At 45.0% G+C, this 21,021-nt stretch overlaps 1 protein-coding gene across 3 annotated transcripts; it reads right to left on the reverse strand.

Annotated features, from left to right (window-relative positions):
* Positions 1-266: 266 nt before the first annotated feature.
* ZKSCAN5 (zinc finger with KRAB and SCAN domains 5) lies at positions 267-14,616 on the reverse strand. Of its 3 annotated transcripts, none has more exons than XM_032266467.1 (4): positions 14,210-14,616; positions 13,817-13,949; positions 7,238-7,840; positions 267-2,043 (listed from the first exon to the last, which is right to left on the reverse strand). In XM_032266467.1, the coding sequence occupies exons 2-4, from the start codon at positions 13,818-13,820 to the stop codon at positions 902-904; spliced, it is 1,749 nt and encodes a 582-aa protein (XP_032122358.1). In that variant the 5' UTR covers positions 13,821-13,949; positions 14,210-14,616; the 3' UTR covers positions 267-901. The 3 variants fall into 3 exon arrangements, with proteins under 3 accessions (XP_032122358.1, XP_032122359.1, XP_032122361.1); XM_032266468.1 differs by having other exon boundaries at positions 13,817-13,952; XM_032266470.1 differs by lacking the exon at positions 13,817-13,949.
* Between the last annotated feature and the right edge of the window lie 6,405 nt (positions 14,617-21,021).

Here is a 21,021-nt window from a genome sequence, read left to right on the forward strand (position 1 = left end):
TGGGATTACAGGCATGAGCCACCATCCCTGGCCGGGACCACTCTTCATTCACTTTGGTCCATTTCCTTCTATGGATGTAGTTGTCCTGTGGGTGATACAAGATAAAACAGTCCACAGTTTTGCCTGACTTCTCTGTTCCCCTAAGGTCCCTCTCCCTTCACCTTAAGATGTGACTGACCAGCACAGTTTCTCCTGAACTGACAAGTTGAACTCCTCCTTCTACTGGCTAAACCTTGATGCCAGTAGAATCAAACCAAAAACAAGGTAGAGCATTTCACAGATAAGTTATAGATTGAATAAGGCAGCAGAAACACATACCATCCAGCCCCTGAACCCCAATTTTGCCAAGATAGAGATACTTTAAATCTGTTTCTTTTGCAAGGGGCTAATGCTCAAAGTGGGAATAGTGACTGGGATATTCTAGTGGTTGGAATAATAATTTCTAGAAAAGGTTCATTGATGAGGTACCAAAACGGACATCATGCTGAAGAATTCTTTCACTGTGTGCTTCCCTGAATAGATAGGCCATCAAACAAGGCAGAAGCTACAATAAAGCTTATTTCTACTGAACTCATGAGGATGTTCCTAGTGTCAGTTTTGAGTTCAAGTGAAGACTGAATGTCATCCGAAGGCTTTCCTTTCTCGACCACGTCCATGGATTCTCTTCTTGTCTAGATTCCCAAGCATGAAGATGCTACCTAAGCATTTCTCTGTGGGGAACGTGAACAGGTATCTATTATTGTAGGTTCTCCGACATTCCTAAAGACTGAGTTCTAACTAAAGGGTTTCAATCTGTAGGTCTGATGGTCACACTGGAAAAATGCTTGAAACTGTTACTTCGTTCATTATAGAGTATGGTTTCCCTCCAGGAAGGCTTCTCTAAAATTGAGTAAGAGCTATTCTACAACAGAGACCCCTGTACACTTAAGGTATTTAAGGGATCTGTCCTCTCATGGCTTCTCAGGTGTTTAAAGAGACTACAACTCCAGCTGAAATTCATTCCACATTCTTTACATTGAAAAGGTTTCTCACCAGTATGGATTCTCTGATGTTGATTAAGATGTGACTTCAGAGTGAAGCCTCTGCCACATTCATTACATTGATGGGACTTTGTGCTGGAGTAGATTTTTTGATGTTGTTTGGTGTGGGAACACTGGCCAACATTTTCTCTACATATATCACATTTATAGGGCTTCTCTGCAGTATGAGTTCTATAATGCTGAATGAGGTCTGAACTGTAACCAAAGGCTTTTCCACAGATATCACACTTATAAGGCTGCTCTTGCAACTCAATCTTCTTGTCTTCAATCACTGTCAAGTTCCAACTATATGCTTCCTCACAGATGCCACTTTTTTCATTTTTCTGGCCCATGTGGAGCACCTGATGTTCAATCAGGCTAACATACTGAAAAAAGATTTCTCCACATTCACGACACTGATGGGATTTCTCTCGGGAGTGGAGTCGCAGATGTCCAGACAGGTGGGAACGCCTGCCAAAGCCTTTCCCACATTCATTACACTTGAAGGGTCTCTCCCCACTGTGCACACTCTGATGCTGAACAAGGTGGGACCTCACTCTGAAGGCTTTCCCACACAAAGGACAGGTGTAGGGCTTCTCACCTGTGTGGACGCGCTGATGCTGAGTTAGGTGCACGCGTTGGTTGTAGCTTTTCCCACATTCCTCACACCTGAATGGTTTCTCCCCAGTGTGTATTCTTTGATGTTGAATAAGATGTGCGCTCTGAATGAAGCTTTTCCCACACTCATTACATTTATGTGGTCTCTCTCCAGTGGAGGATTTTTTGTGGACATATGAGACTTCACTGCAGTTTGTCCTCTTTGAAGAGGGCTGTCCTAGTATCTCTTTCATGGGAATTCCCTGCTTTCTATCCAGCTTGCCTTGGAGCTCACAGCCTTCCCCAAAATCTTGACCTTGAGAAATGTTTCTTTGGGTTTTTCCCGACAGATCCATGTCTGCTTCTGAAAATTCTGAAATTTTCTTCTTAACACTTAATTTTGCATTCTTACTTCTTTTGTCACTGCCTAAAAAAAAATAAAGAGCAAATGCAAGTGTCATCAGTTCTTTTTAGGTTCTTTTTTGACATTGTGTCTTGCTCAGTCGCCCAGGCTGGAGTGCAGTGGCACGATCTCGGCCCACTGCAGCTACTGCCTCCTGGGTTCAAGTGATTCTCCTGCCTCAGCCCCCCTAGCAGCTGGGACTACAGGTATGCATGACCATATCCAGCTAATTTTTGTATGTTTAGCAGAGATGGGGTTTCACCATATTGGCCAGGCTAGTCTCTAACTCCTGACCTTGGGTGATCCGGCCGCCCTGGCCTCCCAAAGTGCTGGAATTACAGGTAGAAGCCACTGTGCCTGGCCCATTCGTTCTTTTATAGGGGAAAAATAAATTCAGAAAAAATGATCATCAGATGAAACTATGGTGTAACAGGAGTAACAGAGGTGGGTGCGTGTGTGTACTTGATGCCAACAGGATATAAACAACAAACTTTTGGAAATTTCCAATGAAAAGAGCAAGACACATCTACAAGATGGCAGAATATATCTGCAAACTATGCATCAGACAAAGGACTAATATCCAGAATCTACAAGTAACTCAAACAAATCAACGAGAAAAAACAAATCCCATCAAAAAGTAGACAAATGAGATGAAGAGACATTTCTCAAAAGAATATATACAAATGACCAACAAGCTATGAAAAAAAATGTTCAACATCACTAATCATCAGGGAGGCACAAATTAAAGCCACTATGAGATACTGCCTTACTCCTGGAAGAATGGCCATTATTAAGAAATCAAAAAGCAGTAGATGTTGGCATGGATGTGGTGAAAAGGATGCTTACACACTGCTGATGGGAAGTAAATTAGTACAACTTCAATGGATAACAGTATGGAGATTTAAGAACCAGAAGTAGATCTGCCATTTGATCCAGCAATTCCACTACCGAGTATATCTACACAAAGGAAAAGAAGTCAATATACCAAAAAGACTGCAAGCATATGTCTTTTGCAGCACAATTCACAACTGCAAAGATATGGAATCAATCTAAGAGCCCACTGACTAATCAGTTGATAAAGAAAATGTAGCAGGCTGGGCGTACTGACTCACACCTGTAATCCCAGCACTTTGGGAGGCCAAGGCAGGTGGATCACCTGAGGTCAGGAGTTTGAGACCAGCCTGACCAACGTGGTGAAACCTCGTCTCTGCTAAAAATAAAAAATTAGGCCGGGCGCGGTGGCTCAAGCCTGTAATCCCAGCACTTTGGGAGGCCGAGGCGGGTGGATCACGAGGTCAAGAGATCGAGACCATCCTGGTCAACATGGTGAAACCCCGTCTCTACTAAAACTACAAAAAATTAGCTGGGCATGGTGGCGCGTGCCTGTAATCCCAGCTACTCAGGAGGCTGAGGCAGGAGAATTGCCCGAACCCAGGAGGCGGAGGTTGCGGTGAGCCGAGATCGCGCCATTGCACTCTAGCCTGGGTATCAAGAGCGAAACTCCGTCTCAAAAAAAAAAAAATAAATTAAAAAAAAAATAAAAAATTAGACAGGCATGGTGGTAGGCGCCTGTAATCCCAGCTACTTGAGAGGGTGAGGCAAGAGAATCACGTGAAGTCAGGAGGTGGGGGTTACAGTTAGCTGAGATCATACCCCTGCACTCCAGCCTGGGCAACAGAGTAAGACTTTGTCTAAAAAAAAAAAAAGATGTGGTATATATGCCATGGAATACTACTCAGCCACAAAAAAAAAATTAAATAATGTCTTCTGTTGCAACTTGGATGAAGCTGGAAGCCATTATTCTAAGTGAAGTAACTCAGAAACAGAAAACCAAATACCACATGTTCTCACTTATAACTGGAAGCTAGGCTATGGGTACACAAAGGCATAGAGTGGTATAATGGACAATAGAGACTCAGAAAGGGAGACAGCAGGAGGGGGTGATGAACAAAAAAACTATATATTGAGCACAATGTACACTACTTGGGTGATGAGTGCAGTAAAATCTCAGACTTCACCACTATACAATTCATCCATGTAACCAAAAGCACTTGTATCCCAAAAGCTATTGAAATTTTAAAAATAACATTTTTTTAAAAAAGGACAAGGCAAAAAAGAGGCTTACGACCTGGGTACAGTGGCTAATACCTGTAATCCCAGCACTTTGGGAGGTCAAGGTGGGCAGATCATGAGGTCAGGAGATCAAGACCAGCCTGGCCAACATGGTGAAATCCCGACTCTACTAAACTACAAAAAATTAGCTGCGTGTAGTGACATAAGCATGTAGTCCTAGCTACTTGGGAGGCTGATGCAGGAGAATTGCCTGAATCCGTCCGGGAGGCAGAGGTTGCAGTGAGCTAAGATCGCGCCACGGCACGCCCAGCCTGGCAGGTGACAGAATAAGACTCTATCTCAAAAAAAAAAAAAAAAAAAGGGGGGGGGGGGAGGCTTACCTAGATGGGTGGTGAGAATGATTGAGGTTAGGCAATAATAGAGGTAAGTTTAACATTTTCATTATGTAGGAGGGAAACAAAGGAATTCTGAAAAGGAAGGGAAGATAGGAAATGTGAGGGGGCTCATGATTATACCAACATGAGTTAGGCCAACAGAACAAAGCAGAACAAATACACAACAGGCCTGAGTGTGGTTGCTCACCCCTGTAATCCCAGCACTTCAGGAGGCTGATCAGGGTGGGCGGATCACCTGATGTCCAGAGTTCAAGACCAGCCTGGCCAACACAGTAACAACCTATCTCTACTAAAAATACAAAAATATTAGCTGGGCATGGTGTCAGGCGCCTGTAATCCCAGCTACTTGGGAGGCTAAGGTAGAAGAATCACCTGAACCCAGGAAGTGGAGGCTACAGTGAGCTGAGATTGGTGCCACTGCACTCCAGCCTACATGACAGAATGAGACTCCATCTCAAAAAAAAAAAAAAAAAAAAAATACATAACAACTGGATGGTAAGAACTGACAAAAATTGAAAGAATGGGAGCAAAGGATGATGAAGAGGGCATAGAGTCAGGGGATGTCTGACTAGGAGCCAGGAAAAAAGGCAAAATGAGCCGAAAAGAAGCACTGTCAAGAGGGTGGGTGATATGGCAATCACTGCCCTCTTCACCCTTAGCCAAGACTCTAGCCTCAGTTTTCCTCCCCCCGCACGTCATGCTTCTCCTTCAGGACTGCTCATCACCTTTATTATCTGCTACCCACAACAGACCATCAGCTCCATGAGGGCATGGACTGTATCTCTGTTCTGTTCACTACGGATCCTGCGCAACTAGCAACAGAGACTCTCAATAATATGGCTGGATGTGCAAAGCAAGTATTCCCCTTTTAATCCAGAAAAATGAGGAAGGGCTGGGCATGATGGCTCACACCTGTAACCCTAGCACTTGGGGAGGCCCAAGCAAGAGGATCCCTTAAGCACAGATGTTCAAGACCAGCCTAGGCAACATAGCCAGACCCCATCTCTACAAAAAATACAAAAATTAGCTGGCTGTGGTGGTGTGCGCTTGTAGGCCCAGCTATGCAGGAAGCTGAGATGGGAGGATTAGTTCAGCCCAGGAAATGGAGGCTACAGCGAGCTGAGATCCCACTACTTCACCTCAGTCTTTGTGACAGAGAGAGATCCTGTCTCAAAACAACCCCAAAAAACAAAAAAACAGAAAATGGGGGAGGCAGTTGAGTATTCACTGGGAAACTAGCTATAGAAACAATTGCAGGGAAGGTATAAAAGAAGATAACCATTTTAAAGCAATTGCTTTTCAAATCCAAAGCACTACTGGTAGATTTCCCAAATGAGGCAGTCATCGAGCAGAATGGGAAAACACTAGCTGAGAGGATAGCTCAGCTCAACCCAGAACTTTAAAGACACTTTAGTGATTTCTTGAACTCCCTACCTCAGGTGATCCACCTGCCTTGGCCTCCAAAGTGCTTGGATTACAGGCATGAGTCACTGAGCCTGGCCATAAGACACTTTAGTGATTTCTATGCCATGATGGATGATGCAGCACGGCTGTTAATAATCAAAGCAGATTTTTTAAAAAAGCACCAGGCGCAGTGGCTCACGCTTGTAATCTTAGCACTTTGGGAGGCTGAGGCAGGCAGATCACAAGGTCAGAAGATCGAGACCATCCTGGCTAACATGGTGAAACTCCATCTCTAACAAAAATACCAAAAAAATTAGCCAGGCATGGTGGCAGGCACCTGTAATCCCAGCTACTAGGGAGGCTGAGGCAGGAGAATCACTTGAACCTGGGAGGCAGAGGTTGCAGTGAGCCAAGATCATGCCACTGTGCTCCAGCATGGGAGACAGAGGCTCCATTTAAAAAAAAAAAAAAAAAAAAAAAAAGGCCAGGCGCAGTGGCTCACGCCTGTAATCCAAGCACTTTGGAGGCCAAGGCGGGCAGATCACCTGAGGTCAGGAGTTCAAGGCCAGCCTGACCAACATGGTGAAACCCTGTCTTTATTTATTTATTTATTTATTTTTGAGACGGAGTTTCGCTCTTGTAACCCAGGCTGGAGTGCAATGGCACGATCTTGGCTCACCACAACCTCCGCCTCCTGGGTTCGGGCAATTCTCCTGCCTCAGCCTCCTGAGTAGCTGGGATTACAGGCACGCACCACCATGCCCAGCTAATTTTTGTATTTTTGGTAGAGACGGGGTTTCACCATGTTGACCAGGATGGTCTCGATCTCTTGACCTCGTGATCCACTTGCCTCTGCCTCCCAAAGTGCTGGGATTACAGGCTTGAGCCACCGCGCCCGGCGAAACCCTGTCTTTAAAAAATAAAAATAAAAATAAAATAAAATTTAAAAATGGGCCAGGCACAGTGGCTCATACCTGTAATCCCAGCACTTTGGGAGGCCAAGGTAGGCGAAACACAAGGTCAGGAGTCATAGACCAGTGTGGCTAAGATGGTGAAACCCCATCTCTACTAAAAATACAAAAATTAGCCAGGCATGGTGGTGGGCACCTGTAATCCTGGCTACTCAGGAGGCAGAGGTTGCGGTGAACTGAGATCACGCCACTGCCCTCCAGCCTGGGCAACAGAGTGAGACTCCGTCTCAAAAATAACAAAGAAAGAACCAAATCATCTAAAGCCTTTGCCTCTTCCTACCCCTCCCAGTATCATCTGTCCTGTTGTGCTTTTCTAATAAAACCTTTTGCTTTTTGCCTCCATTTGTCCCCCAGATATAAACTCCTCACACATACATCTCTGGGATTTCTCCCTGAAGTGGCGTTTCAGGTGTTCAATCAGATGCGAATGGCGACCGAAGTTCTTCCCGCACTCGTTGCAGCCATAGGGCCTCTCTCCGCTGTGGACACTGTGGTGCTGAACCAGGTGGGAACTCACCCGGAAAGCCTTTCCGCACACCTGACATTTGTAGGGTTTCTCCCCCGTGTGGACACGCTGGTGCTGGGTGAGGTGCACACGCTGATTGTAGCTCTTCCCACACTCTCCACACTTAAACGGTTTTTCTCCGGTGTGGATGCGCCGATGCTGAATAAAGTTTGAGGCTTGGAGGAAGAATTTGCCACAATCGCTGCATCTGTGGCCTCTCTCGCCATGTGTGCTTTGCTTACGGCTGACATCTGTGATTGCGCCCAGATCCTTTTGGGAAGAATTCTGCCTTGATTTCCCCATGGTGGGGTTGACCTGCCACCTTTGTACCATGCCCTTAAGGTCACTGACTTCTGCCAAGTCTGGACCCTGGGGAACACTCCTTTCCGTGTGTTCCGGGGCCACCCAGTGTGATTCGGTGTCATCAGAAACCTGCTTCACCATGAGCTCCATATTGTCCCTGGACTCATAATCTGAAATAACAGAGGGAGAATTAAAAAAATGAGCTCTTCCCTGAATTTGAAGAAATAAAATAAGAGGATAATGAAGTGAAACTGACATGTGCTAGGGATGCATGATTTTGTAAAGTTATCTTTACAGTACTGGGATAGGATGAAAAATATTTAAGCAGAAAAGTAAGGGAGGTTAGGGAAAGAAGAGCTCGCAAAAAAGGTTCACAGGAAGGAGACTGGAAAGAAGTCATTCCACCGAGAGAAGAGGGTCTCCTTTTGGTATGGCACTTAAATACCTGTATCACATTCAGTGTTTCTCTCTCTCTCTCTCTCTCTCTCTCTCTGTGTGTGTGTGTGTGTGTGTGTGTTTGAGACAGGGTCTCACTCTGTCACCCAGGCTGGAGTGCAGTAGAGAAATCATGGCTCACTGCATCCTCAACCTCTTGTGCTCAAGCAATCCTCCCACCTCAGCCTCCCAAGTAGCTAGGGCTACAGGTCCACACCACCATGCCCAGCTAATTTTTGTGTTTTTTTTATAGAGATGAGGGTCTCACTATGTTGCCCATGATGGTCTCAAACTCCAGAGCTCAAGTGATCCTCCCACCTCAGCCTCCCAAAGTGCTGGGATTACAGACATGAGCCACTGCAATTGGGTGACATTCTTTTTTTTTTTTTTTTTTTTTTTTTTTGAGACAGAGTTTCACTCACGTTACCCAGGCTGGAGTGCAATGGCGCAATCTCGGCTCACCGCAACCTCCGCCTCCTGGGTTCAGACAATTCTCCTGCCTCAGCCTCCTGAGTAGCTGGGATTATAGGCACGCACCACCATGCCCAGCTAATATTTTGTATTTTTAGTAGAGACGGGGTTTCACCATGTTGACCAGGATGGTCTCGATCTCTTGACCTCGTGATCCACCCACCTCGGCCTCCCAAAGTGCTGGGATTACAGGCTTGAGCCACCGCGCCCGGCCTGGGTGACATTCTTAATAAAATTTGATAGCAGGTTATACAGCTAACCCCATCTTCACCTTCCTCTTCATCTGAATTCATAGCCTAGAGAAGAAAGGTAATCTTTCTAGGTTTCTCAATGGCCAAAGGATTTGGTTTGAATTAATCTAAAGGAAAACAGACATTCTTTCTATAACCAGAGAAGATCCTACTACTTCCAAGAGCTAGATTAATGTTCAGCAGTCACTGAGAAACATGGATGTTTAAGTGGCTATGATTAGTTCCCTCGTGTAATTGTATCAGCAAGATACTCAAAACACTGATGTTTAATATGGTTTGCAGAGACAAATCTTCAGTATTTAACAAAAAATAGAGTATTGGCCAGGGAGGTGGCTCACGCATGTAATCCCAGCAGTTTGGGAAGCCAAGGTGGGCAGTTGACTTGAGGCCAGGAGTTCAAGACCAGCCTTGCCAACACAGCGAAACCCTATCTCTACTAAAAATACAAAAACTGGTATTCTAGTTTTTGTGCTAAAAAAAAAAAAAAAAGAAAAAAATACAAAAATTATCAGCTAGGTGAGGCAGCTCATGCCTGTAATCCCAGTACTGTGGGAGGCCAAGGCTGGCAGATCACTTGAGCCCAGGAGTCTGAAACTAGCCTGGCCAACATGGTGAAAACCTGTCTCTAATAAAAATACAAAAAAAGTTAGTCGGGAGTTGTGGCACATGCCTGTAATCTCAGCTAGTCAGGAGGCTGAGGCAGGAGAATCACCTGAACCCAGGAGGCAGAGGTTGCAGTGAGCCAAGATTGCGCCACTACACTCAAATCTGGGCGACAGAGAGAGACTCTGTCTCAAAAAAAAAAACAGGGAGTAACATGGTCTATTAATAATTTCCTAAGATGTTTTTGTGAGAAGAGTTTTCAGTATTACACAATAATATTAAGAGCTAAACATTTGCCGGGCGCGGTGGCTCAAGCCTGTAATCCCAGCACTTTGGGAGGCCGAGGCGGGTGGATCACGAGGTCAAGAGATCGAGACCATCCTGGTCAACATGGTGAAACCCCGTCTCTACTAAAAATACAAAACATTAGCTGGGCATGGTGGCGCATGCCTGTAATCCCAGCTACTGAGGAGGTTGGGGCAGGAGAATTGCCTGAACCCAGGAGGCGGAGGTTGTGGTGAGCCGAGATCGCACCATTGCACTCGAGCCTGGGTAACAAGAGTGAAACTCCATCTCAAAAAAAAGAGCTAATATGGCATATTTAATCCTTACAATGACCCTTTAAGAGAGCTACCATTATCCTTTTTTGATATAGCCAGAAGTTATAATTCCTAAACCATGAAGACAATTTTAATGTTAATTTGCCATATAGCTCCTTTTACTTACCTTCCTAAAAAGGCACTTAAATAGTAAAAACAAGCATATAAAAAAAAAGACCTATCACAAAACTAGACTTATGTTTTTTCTTCCCTCATTTAACTATGCAGCTAATCCCAGCTACCACAGTATTTTTTCCTCTCTCTCTTTTATTCACATCTACTGTTCTCATACATTTATTCTTTTTTTTTTTTTTTTTGAGACTGGGTCTTACTCTGTCACCGAGGCTGTAGCATAGCAGCACAATCATAGCTCACTGCTACCTCTAACTCCCCGGCTGAAGCAATCCCTCACCTCAGCCTCCCGAGTAGCCAGGACTACAGGCGCACACCACCACGCCTGGCTAATTTTTGTATATTTTGTAGTGACAGGGTTTGTCTCTGTTGCCCAAGCTGGTCTCGAACTCCTGGCCTCAAGTGATCCTCCCTCCTTGGCCTCCCAAAGTGCTGAGAATACAGGAATGCGTTCCTGCGCTCAGCCTGACAGCCTACTCATTTCATTCTTCCCTTGTCTTTCAATGGAGAGATGTCTCCCAAGCCAAGGTCACTCCTTCCTCCTTCCTGTACCCTGGATCTCACCATACCTTCCTGCTTTCCAGGGATCTCCCCACATTACCCATCTGCTCCTCCTTTTTCCTTTTTTTTTTAGATAGGGTCTCACACTGTTGCCCAGGCTGGAGTGCAGTAACGTGATCTTGGCTCACTGCAACCTCCACCTCCTGGATTCAAGCAATTCTCCTGCCTCAGCTGCTAAGTAGCTGGGAGTACACACCATGCCTGGAGGATTTTTGTATTTTTAGTAGAAACAGGGTTTTCCCATGTTGGCCAGGCTGGTCTTGAACTCCTGACCTCAAGTGATCTGCCCACCTCAGCCTCCCAAAGGGCTAGGATTACAGGCATGAGATATCATGCCCAGCCTATTATCTGCTCCTCTTTTCTCTTTTTTTTTTTTCTCCTCCTTGCCTTCATATTCTACTCTACTAGTTCTTAATGCAGAAAATTTCTCCCATTAAAAAAAACATATGGGCCGGGCATGGTGGCTCATGCCTGTAATCTCAGTACTTTGGAAGATTAAGACAGTTGGATCACCTGAGATCAGGAGTTTGAGACCAGCCCCTGGCCTATGAGGTGAAACCTCATGTTGAGTAAAAATACAAAAATTAGGCCAAGTATCATGGCTCACGCCTGTAATCCCAGCACTTTGGGAGGCCAAGGTGAGCGGATCACCTGAGGTTAGGAGTTCAAGACCAGCCTCACCAACACAGAGAAACCCCATCTCTACTAAAAATACAAAACTAGCTGGGCACAGGCACAGTAGCACATGCCTATCCCAGCTACTAGGGAGGCTGAGGCAGAAGAATCACTTGAACCCAGGAGGTTGAGGTAAGCTGAGATCTTGTCATTGCACTTCAGCCTGGGCAACAAGAAGGAAATTCCGTCTCAAAAAAAAAAAAATACAAAAATTAGCCGGACTTGTTGGGGGGCACCTGTAATCCCAGCTACTTGGGAGGCTGAGGCATGAGAATAGCTTGAACCTGGGAGGCAGATGCTGCAGTGAGCCGAGATCGCACCACTGCACTCTAGCCTGGGCAACAGAGCAAGACTGCATCTAAAAGAAAAAACACAAAAAAAGGAACCGAAAAACAATCCATTTACCCAACCCATTATTCTTTCAGTGACCAGGCCTCTCTTCCCCTTTAGAGACAAAGTCCTTACATTCACCAGAGGAGTTACGTTTCAAATTCCTCTCCTTTGCAATCTTCAAAGAAACTGTCTCTTGTTCCCCAATACCCCACCACTCCACAGAAACTGCTGCCTCCAAGACTCATTTATTTATGTTGTAAAAATCTCACTTCCAGATCTGATGGGTACTTTCTTTAATTCTGACCTTCGCTGATGCTGTTATTAATAGAAATCTGCAGATGTGAAAATAATCTAACATGGCTTTCCAAGAGAAGTGAAGGAAGCAGAAACCACAGGGCACGATCTTAATGTAGAAGAGTGTACTGATGGGATAAATACAGATGTTGTAATAAAGAGACAGAGAATGAGAAAAACATTGAAAGTACACATTTCACACTGCTTAGGAAAAGCTATAGAAAGGAACTATGCCAAGAATCTCAAACTCCGAAATCCATTAGGTACCTGTAAGGTAACTGAAAAAGACAAAGCAAGAGTAGCAGGCTCAAATTAAGCAAACAAGCTGTTGGAAATTAATTTAAAAATAAGAGAGTTTTTAAAATTTGCATTAAATGTAATATTTATACTATATGAATAATTCACTGAGATAAAAGGCTCTATGAAAAATCAATAATTATTGATCTGATCAATAATTTTAAAGCATACATTTGATTTTTTTCCACAAAAATCAAAAAATCAAAATAAAAAAAGACTACCACTAAGATCCCAATAGATTAATGAACAGAAGCATGCACAAATAAATTTTAAAAAGGAAATAAATATCAATAGTAATTAGAAATGAAAAATTTAAAAGAGCAGGAGTCAGCTCTATACCTGTTAAATAAAAGCCTGTGAGTGAACTAAAATGCTTAAACAATGTAAACTAACATAATGCTTTTCAAAAGAAATTTTGCATTGTGTACATTTGCATATGAAGACTTCCAGTATGACTGATAAAGTGTTTCTTCTAAAAGAATTTACCAAAAACAGGCTAATAGCTACAATCCAAAATGTTTACAGGAGTCCTGAGAAATTTATAACTGCTCCAGGGAGCACAATGAAATATTAGCTTCCAGGATTATAACTTAGTTAGAAATAGGGCCACAAAATTCAAGAAGCAAAAAGACTTGTGAAAGGTAGGTGCCAAGGCGAACCTCATAAAATAGGGTATCAGTGACTTAAGAATGGTAATGAAGGCCCCCCAAGTAGCTGGGATTACAGGTGCCCCAAAACGCCCAGGTGATTTCTGTATTTTTAGTAGAGACAGCTAGGCTGGTTTTGAACTCCAGACCTCAAGTGATCCGCCCACCTCAGCCTCCCAAAGTGCTGGGATTACAGGTATGAGCTGCCACACCTGGCAAAATTACCCCATTTATTAAACAGTATAGTAACTACCAAAAATTTGTTAAAGTCCAAAGGCCTCAAGTGATTCTCCCATCTCAGCCTCCCAAAGTGCGGGGATTACAGGTGTGAGCTACCTCACCTGGCAAAATTATCCAATCCATTAAATAGTACAGTAACTACCAAAAATTTGTTAAAGTCCAAACCTGTTAGTTTTAAGCTCACTCTTTTTATTTTATTCTTAAATATTTTAAAAAGAGACAGGATCTTGCTATGTTGCCTAGGCTGGTCTTAAACTCCAGAGTTCAAACAGTCCTCCTACCTCAGCCTCCCAAAGTGCTAGGATTACAGGCATGAGCCACCACACCTAGCCAACTCTTCTTGTAAAGCAGTAAAAAGTCAGCATTTGCTGGATTGCAAAAACAATCCCCAAGTACTATCAGTGTTTAATCATACTCTTATTAAGATAAAAATAATGAGAATAAGCTGAATAAAGAAAAAAAAGTGAAGGTTGATTTATTCTTTTATATAAAAAAAGCAAAGTCATAGCACATAAAACATAAATGCTTTCATAGGATGTGCTAGAAATACTCTTTACAAGATAACAAAATAAAGATGTCCTAATCCATGCAGATGAAATAATTCTTACCCATGGAAGTAATACTCCCATAGTTCTCCTTCCTGTCATCCCTATAAAGGGACTTCTGGGACTGGTCCAAATGTCCCCATTCCTCCAGGATGAAGGATACAGCCACATCAGCGACCTCTTCAATTTTCACCAACTTCTGAAACAGGAGATCTCTACTAAATTCCCACTCCCTATGTCCAAATTTGGAGTGAGGGGAAGAACTGGGCTCATGAAGAAAAGAAATGGGGAGGAACTGTGCCTCAAAGAGGGCAGGAAAGGACTGGGCAGAAAGGAAAAAGGTCAAAAGAATGAAGGCACCAACCCAAGATGGGCCTGGTCACTGGTTAAAGAAACAGAACTCCTGGTGAAGGTTCAGGATGGGTCCTCTCTGAGGGCAAAGGGGTGCCAGCTCACCTGGGACCCAGTTGAGAGAAGTGAAGTTGTCAGCTCCTGGCTGTCCTTCAGGGGAAGGGAAGGAACTTGGAGAACAGGAAGGGCTGAGGGAGGAGAAAAAGAGGTTTAAGTGAGAATGTCTTTGTGCCTGGTTCTCACTGCTATCATGGTCCTCTTTTGCTCAGGAATCTGTAACAGCCCCTACTGCATCAAGGCCAAATTCTTCTGCCTAGCTGTCAAGACCCTCTAATTTCGGGATCCTCTCACACTCTGTTACTCCTCCTTTCCTCCAGACTTTCTACTTTGGTCAGGCTAATATCTGCTTGCCATTCTCCTATAAAGGATGCATTCTATGGCCAGGCATGTTGGCTCATGACTGTAATACCAACACTTTGGGAGGTGGAGGCAGGCAGATTACTTGAGGATAGGAGTTCAAGACCAGCCTGCCCAACATGGTGAAACCCCATCTCTACTAAAAATGCAAAACTTAGCCGGGCATGGTGGCAGGGGCCTGTAGACCCAGCTACTCAGGGGGCTGAGGGAGGAGAACTGCTTGAACCTGGGAGGCAGAAGTTGCAGTGAGCCGAGACCACACCACTGCACCCCAGCCTGGGTAACGAAGTAAGACTCTGTCTCAAAAAAAAAAAAAAAAAAGGCGGGGGGATGCATTCTGCTTTGCCAAGATCAAACGTTATTATCTCAAAGAACCACCAAAGTCCCACATCTTCCATGAAACTGAAGCATTCCTAACAGCACAGGGATGCTCGAGCTTTAATGTACAAATAAATCACCTACATCACCCAGGGGATCTTGGTACTTGCAGATTCTGACTCAAAAGGCCTGGGGTGAGGACTGATAGTTTGCAAATCTTTATTTTTTTATTTTATTTTTATTTTGAGACAGAGTCTTGCTCTGTTGCCCAGGCTGGAATGCAGTGGCGCTATCTTGGCTCACTGCAACCTTTGCCTCCAGGTTCAAGCAATTCTCCTACCTACGCCTCCTGAATAGCTGGGATTACACCACCATACCCTGCTAATTGTAGTTTTAGTAGAGATGGGTTTCACCATGTTAGCCAGGCTGTTCTCAAACCTCAGTGATCCGCCTGCCTCAGCCTCCCAAAGTGCTGGGATTACAGGCATGAGCCACTGCACCAGACCCTAGTTTGCATTTCTTTTTTTTTTTTTTTTTTGAGACGGAGTTTCGCTCTTGTTGCCCAGGCTGGAGTGCAATGGCGTGATCTTGGCTCACCGCAACCTCCGCCTCCTGGGTTCAGGCAATTCTCCTGCCTCAGCCTCCTGAGTAGCTGGGATTACAGGCACACGCCACCATGCCCAGCTAATTTTTTGTATTTTTAGTAGAGACGGGGTTTCACCATGTTGACCAGGATGGTCTCGATCTCTTGACCTCGTGATCCACCCGCCTCGGCCTCCCAAAGTGCTGGGATTACAGGCGTGAGCCACTGCGCCCGGCCCTAGTTTGCATTTCTAATAAGCTCCCAGGTGATGCTGATGCTACTGCTCCCTGGACCACTCTTGGATTACCATGGCCTCAGAAATCCCTTCCAAAATTTCCATGGTTACTTTCTATTCAGTCAGGAAGTGTGTGTTAAATCTAGTTGCTATCTAAACAAACAGAACAATTCTTACCTTGGGAAATTACTGTCTAATTCAAGCTTGTCCAACCTGAGGCCAGGACAGCTTTGAATGCAGCCCAATACAAATCTGTAAACTAACTTTTTTTTTGTTTTTTTTGTGAGACAAGGTCTCACTCTGTCACCCAGGCCGGAGTGCAGTAGTGCGATCTCAGCTCACTACAATCTCCACCTCCCAGGTTCAAGTGATTCTCCTGCTTCAGCCTCCAAAGTAGCTAGGATTACAGGCGCCCACCACGACACCCAGCCAGTTTTGTTTTGTTTTGTGTTTTTAAGATGGAGTCTCAGGCCGGGCGCGGTGGCTCAAGCCTGTAATCCCAGCACTTTGGGAGGCGGAGGCGGGTGGATCACGAGGTCAAGAGATCGAGACCATCCTGGTCAACATGGTGAAACCCCGTCTCTACTAAAAATACAAAACATTAGCTGGGCATGGTGGCACATGCCTGTAATCCCAGCTACTCAGGAGGTTGAGGCAGGAGAATTGCCTGAACCCAGGAGGCGGAGGTTGTGGTGAGCCGAGATTGTTCCACTGCACTCCAGCCTGGGTAACAAGAGTGAAACTCCGTCTCAAAAAAAAAAAAAAAAAAAAAAGATGGAGTCTCGCTCTGTCTCCTAGGCTGGTGTACAGTGGTGCAATCTTGGCTCACTGCAACTTCCACCTCCTGGTTCAAGCCATTCTCTGGCCTCAGTCTCCTGGGTAACTGGGACTACAGAGGAGCACCACCATGCCCGGCTAATTTTTTTTTTTTTTAGATAAAGTCATGCTCTTTCTCCCAGGCTGGAGTGCAGTGATGCAATCTTGACCCACTTCAACCTCCACCTCCCAGGTTTAAGCAATTCTCCTGCCTCCACCTCCTGAGTAGCTGGGATTACAGGCACGTGCCACCATGCCTGGCTAATTTTTGGATTTTTAGTAGAGATAGGTTTTCGCCACGTTGGCCAGGCTGGTCTTGAACTCCCAGACTTAAGTGATCCACCTGGTTCAGCTTCCCAAAGTGCTAGGATTACACACGTGAGCCACCACGCCCAGGTCACAAATCTGTAAACTTTCTTAAAACATTATGAGATTTTTTTTGCAATTTTTTTTAAGCTCATTAGCTATGGTTAGCATTAGTGTATTTTATGTGTGGCCCAAGACAATTCTTCTTCCAAGGTGCCCAAGGAAGCCAAAAGATTGGACACCCCTGGCCTAATGGGAAGGGCAGACAGGTAAGCCTTACAGCACAGCATGGAGAGTGCCATGATGAAAGTTCACCCAGTCGGGTGCAGTGGCTCATACTTGTAATCCCAGCAATTTGGGAGGCTGAGGTGAGTGGATCACGAGGTCAAAAGATCGAGACCATCCTGGTCAACATAGTGAAACCCTGTCTTTACTAAAAATACAAAAATTAGCTGGGCATGGTGGCGCGCCTATAGTCCCAGCTACTCAGGAGGCTGAGGCAGGAGAACTGCTTGAACCTGGGAGGCGGGGGTTGCAGTGAGCTGAGATCACCCCACTGACTCCAGCCTGGCAACGGAGCGAGACTCTGTCTCAAAACAAAAAAAACAAGTTCGCATGGGACCACAGAGGCAGGAGCACTTACAGAGTAGAGGGGGGAGGCCACAGCAGCAGCAAAGCCTTTCCCCAGAAGTGACTCTGGGCAGTAGGAATAGAGATCAGGGAGATGGGGTGCTTTCCCTACAGCAGGAATAGCACGCACAACATCCGGACAGTCTCACTCGGAAGCTAGGGACCATATGACCCCATGAGGTCACCTCTGCTTGCTCTTTGTCTAAGATCCATGGCACGTCTGGATCTCACCGTCCATGTGTGTGCCCTGACTTGCACAGACCTGCCTGGGATTAAGCTGTAACCCGACAGTTGAGATCCTGTTAGGATTTAGATCTGGAGTCCTGGAGATCTCGGGGCATCTGTGGCTTGCTGATTTCCAATGACTAGGAAATAAGGAGCAATCACACAAAAAGGACAGAACAATGGTTAGAGATGAAAGCGAAAGCAGAGAAAGGAGTTGAAACTGGGAGTGGCTAAAGACTGAAAACAGACATGGATGAAAATGGTGAATAAGGTCTATGTCTGAAAAGAAAAAAAAATAAAAGAGAACAAGAAAAAGAAAAATACAGGTCCGGGTGTGCAAAAAAAAAAAATAAATAAATAAAAAAGAGAACAAGAAAAAGGTCTATGTCTGAATGAAGACCAATTTTGCTAAAATAAACCGGCTAGGATCTGGTGAACAGGGCAGAGAGGATGAGAAGCACCTAGAAACAGAGGACAAATGAAGCCTGGTGGAGAGAAACCCTGAAAGTAGACGGAACCCAGGTGACTCAAGGAGGGAGCGGTCTGTGCCTGAAAGAAGCTGGTGCTAAAGTAAAGACAAGGTATGGCCAAGTGTAGTGGAGCACGCCTGTAATCCCAGCTATTCGGGAGGCTGAGGCAGGAGAATCGCCTGAACCTGGGAGGCAAAGGTTGCAGTGAGCCAAGATCACACCATTGCTCTAGAGCCTGGGCAACAGAGTGAGACCCTGTCTCAAAAATAAAGCAATGACAACATGGCCCAGAAGAGGGAAGGAGGCTAGATTTAGCCAGGCTGCTTGGGTTCAAATCCCAGCTCTGTTATTCCATAACTTTGTGACTTTGGACAAATCAACTTAACCTCTTGATGCCTCAGCTTAATTTCTTTTTTTTGAGACAGAGTCTCGCTCTGTCACCCAGACTGGAGTGCAGTAGCGCAATCTCCACTCATTGCAACCTCCATCTCCTGCCTCAGTCTCCCGAGGAGCTGGGACTACAGGTACCCACCACCACGTCCAGCTAATTTTTTTCTATTTTTAGTAGAGACGGGGTTTCACCATGTTGGCCATGCTGGTCTCGAACTCTTGAACTCAGGTGATCTACCCACCTTGGCTTCCCAAAGTGCTGGGACTATAGGCGTGAGCCACCGTACCCAGCCCTGAGCTTAATTTCTTACGGAAGAATAACAGAAACAGCTATTCCACTGAGTTACTGTAAGAATCGCCTGTTGGTATACCCAGGTGTGTTGCACACAATCCTAGTTGTTTCCGTTTCTTTTCTCAGCAGTTTTAAATTTCATTTTTAATATATTTTTTTAATAGAGACAGGATCTCGCTCTGTCACCCAGGCTGGACTGCAGTGGCACAATCACAGCTCATTGCAGCCTTGAGCTCCTGGGCTCAAGCAATCTCCTACCTCAGCCTCTGCTATAGCTGGGATCACAGGCGTGCGCCACCATGCCTGGCTAATTTTTGTTTTGTTTGTTTGTTTGTTTTTGGAGACGGAGTTTCGCTGTTGTGGCCCAGGCTGGAGTGCTGTGGTGTGATCTCAGCTCACTACAACCTCCACCTCCCAGGTTCAAGTGATTCTCCTGCCTCAGCCTCCCTAGTAGCTGGGATTACAAGCATCTGCCACCATGCCTGGCTAATTGTATTTTTAGCAGAGACGGGGTTTTGCCATGTTGGTCAGGCTGGCCTCAAACTCCTGACCTCAGGTGATCCGCCCACCTCAGCTTCCCAAAGTCCTGGGATTACAGGCGTAAGCCACCGCACCCGGCCAATTTTTGTATTTTTTGTAGAGGCAAGTTTTTGCCATGTTGCCCAGGCTGGTCTCAAACTCCTGGGATCTAGAGATCCACCTGCTTTGGTCTCCCAAAGTGCCAGGATTATAGGCATAAAGCTCCTTTTTTTCCTACCAAAAAGATCACTAACACATGTGTTTAGCTTTCACTGAACACAGTTGAGAATTCCGAATTTTTCATTTGCTGCCCCTATTTTTTTTTTTTTTTTTTTTTTGAGACGGAGTTTCGCTCTTGTTACCCAGGCTGGAGTGCAATGGCGCGATCTCGGCTCACCGCAACCTCCGCCTCCTGGGCTCAGGCAATTCTCCTGCCTCAGCCTCCTGAGCAGCTGGGACTACAGGCACGTGCCACCATGCCCAGCTAATTTTCTGTATTTTTAGTAGAGACGGGGTTTCACCATGTTGACCAGGATGGTCTCGATCTCTTGACCTTGTGATCCACCCGCCTCGGCCTCCCACAGTGCTGGGATTACAGGCTTGAGCCACCGCGCCCGGCCTGCTGCCCCTATTGACAAAGAGAGGAAAATTTGCAGAGGATGACTATTATCAGGCAATTCAGGAGATGACAAAGAAACACAGCAGCCCTCTCTAATGAGAACGATGAAATTGAAAGTATAGAGATTCTAGAATAAATTTCAAATAACATCCTACATACATTTTCTTAAACTCTCTTGAGTTTAAGATGATGAACAGTATATTTCTAATTTCAAAAAAGGAAAATGGCATTCTCATGAGTCATTCAACAAGGACTTCATCACACAGTATTTTACAATAAGATCCTGGACCATCGCATTTTGTTAGAAAGACTAAATTTGCTAAAAGCATTGTGTGACCATATTCATCTATTTTTTTCTTTGAGTTAAGGTCTCACTCTATCACCCAAGCTGGAGTGCAGTGGCACAATCTCAGCTTACTGCAATCTCCACTTCCTGGGTTCAAGCGATTCTCATGGCTAAGCCTCCCAAGTAACTAGGATTATAGGCACGTGCTACCACACCCAGCTAATTTTTGTATTTTTAGCAGAGACAGCATTTCACCTTATGGCCAGGCTGGTCTCAAACTCATGACCTCAAGTGATCAACCCGCCCTGACCTCCCAAAATGCTGGTATTACAGGCATGAGCCACTGCACCTGGCCTCTTTCATCTTTTATGATGTTCGTACATAAAAATGTACTTGATATATTAAAGTTTCTAAAAAGCTGTTTTTCACTATCCCTTGATTCATCTATAAATTATTCATAAAATGACTCTTAAAATAGAAAAAAATGAGAAAGATCTACTGGCCTCACAGGGTCAATAGTGAGATCTATTATTCCTGGTACACAGAGGGTTAAATAGTTCATTCAAGGAAAATGCTTAGAACAGTTCCAGCACAGAGTACTTGCTATGGAAGCCATATTGCTGCTGTTGCTGCTGTTATTTTTATCACAGTGAAAGGAAAGCTGGAAATGATTAGGGCAGGGACACATGTCAAGGGAAAGACCTGACCAACAAAGAGAGCCTAGAAGTCTAGAATTAAATCAAGAAAATACAGTCCCGTGGCCGGGCGCGGTGGCTCAAGCCTGTAATCCCAGCACTTTGGGAGGCCGAGG

This window comes from Sapajus apella, unplaced genomic scaffold (assembly GCF_009761245.1).
Source record: "Sapajus apella isolate SASKATOON/1434 unplaced genomic scaffold, GSC_monkey_1.0 scaffold159, whole genome shotgun sequence".
NCBI classification, from domain to species: Eukaryota; Metazoa; Chordata; class Mammalia; order Primates; family Cebidae; genus Sapajus; species Sapajus apella.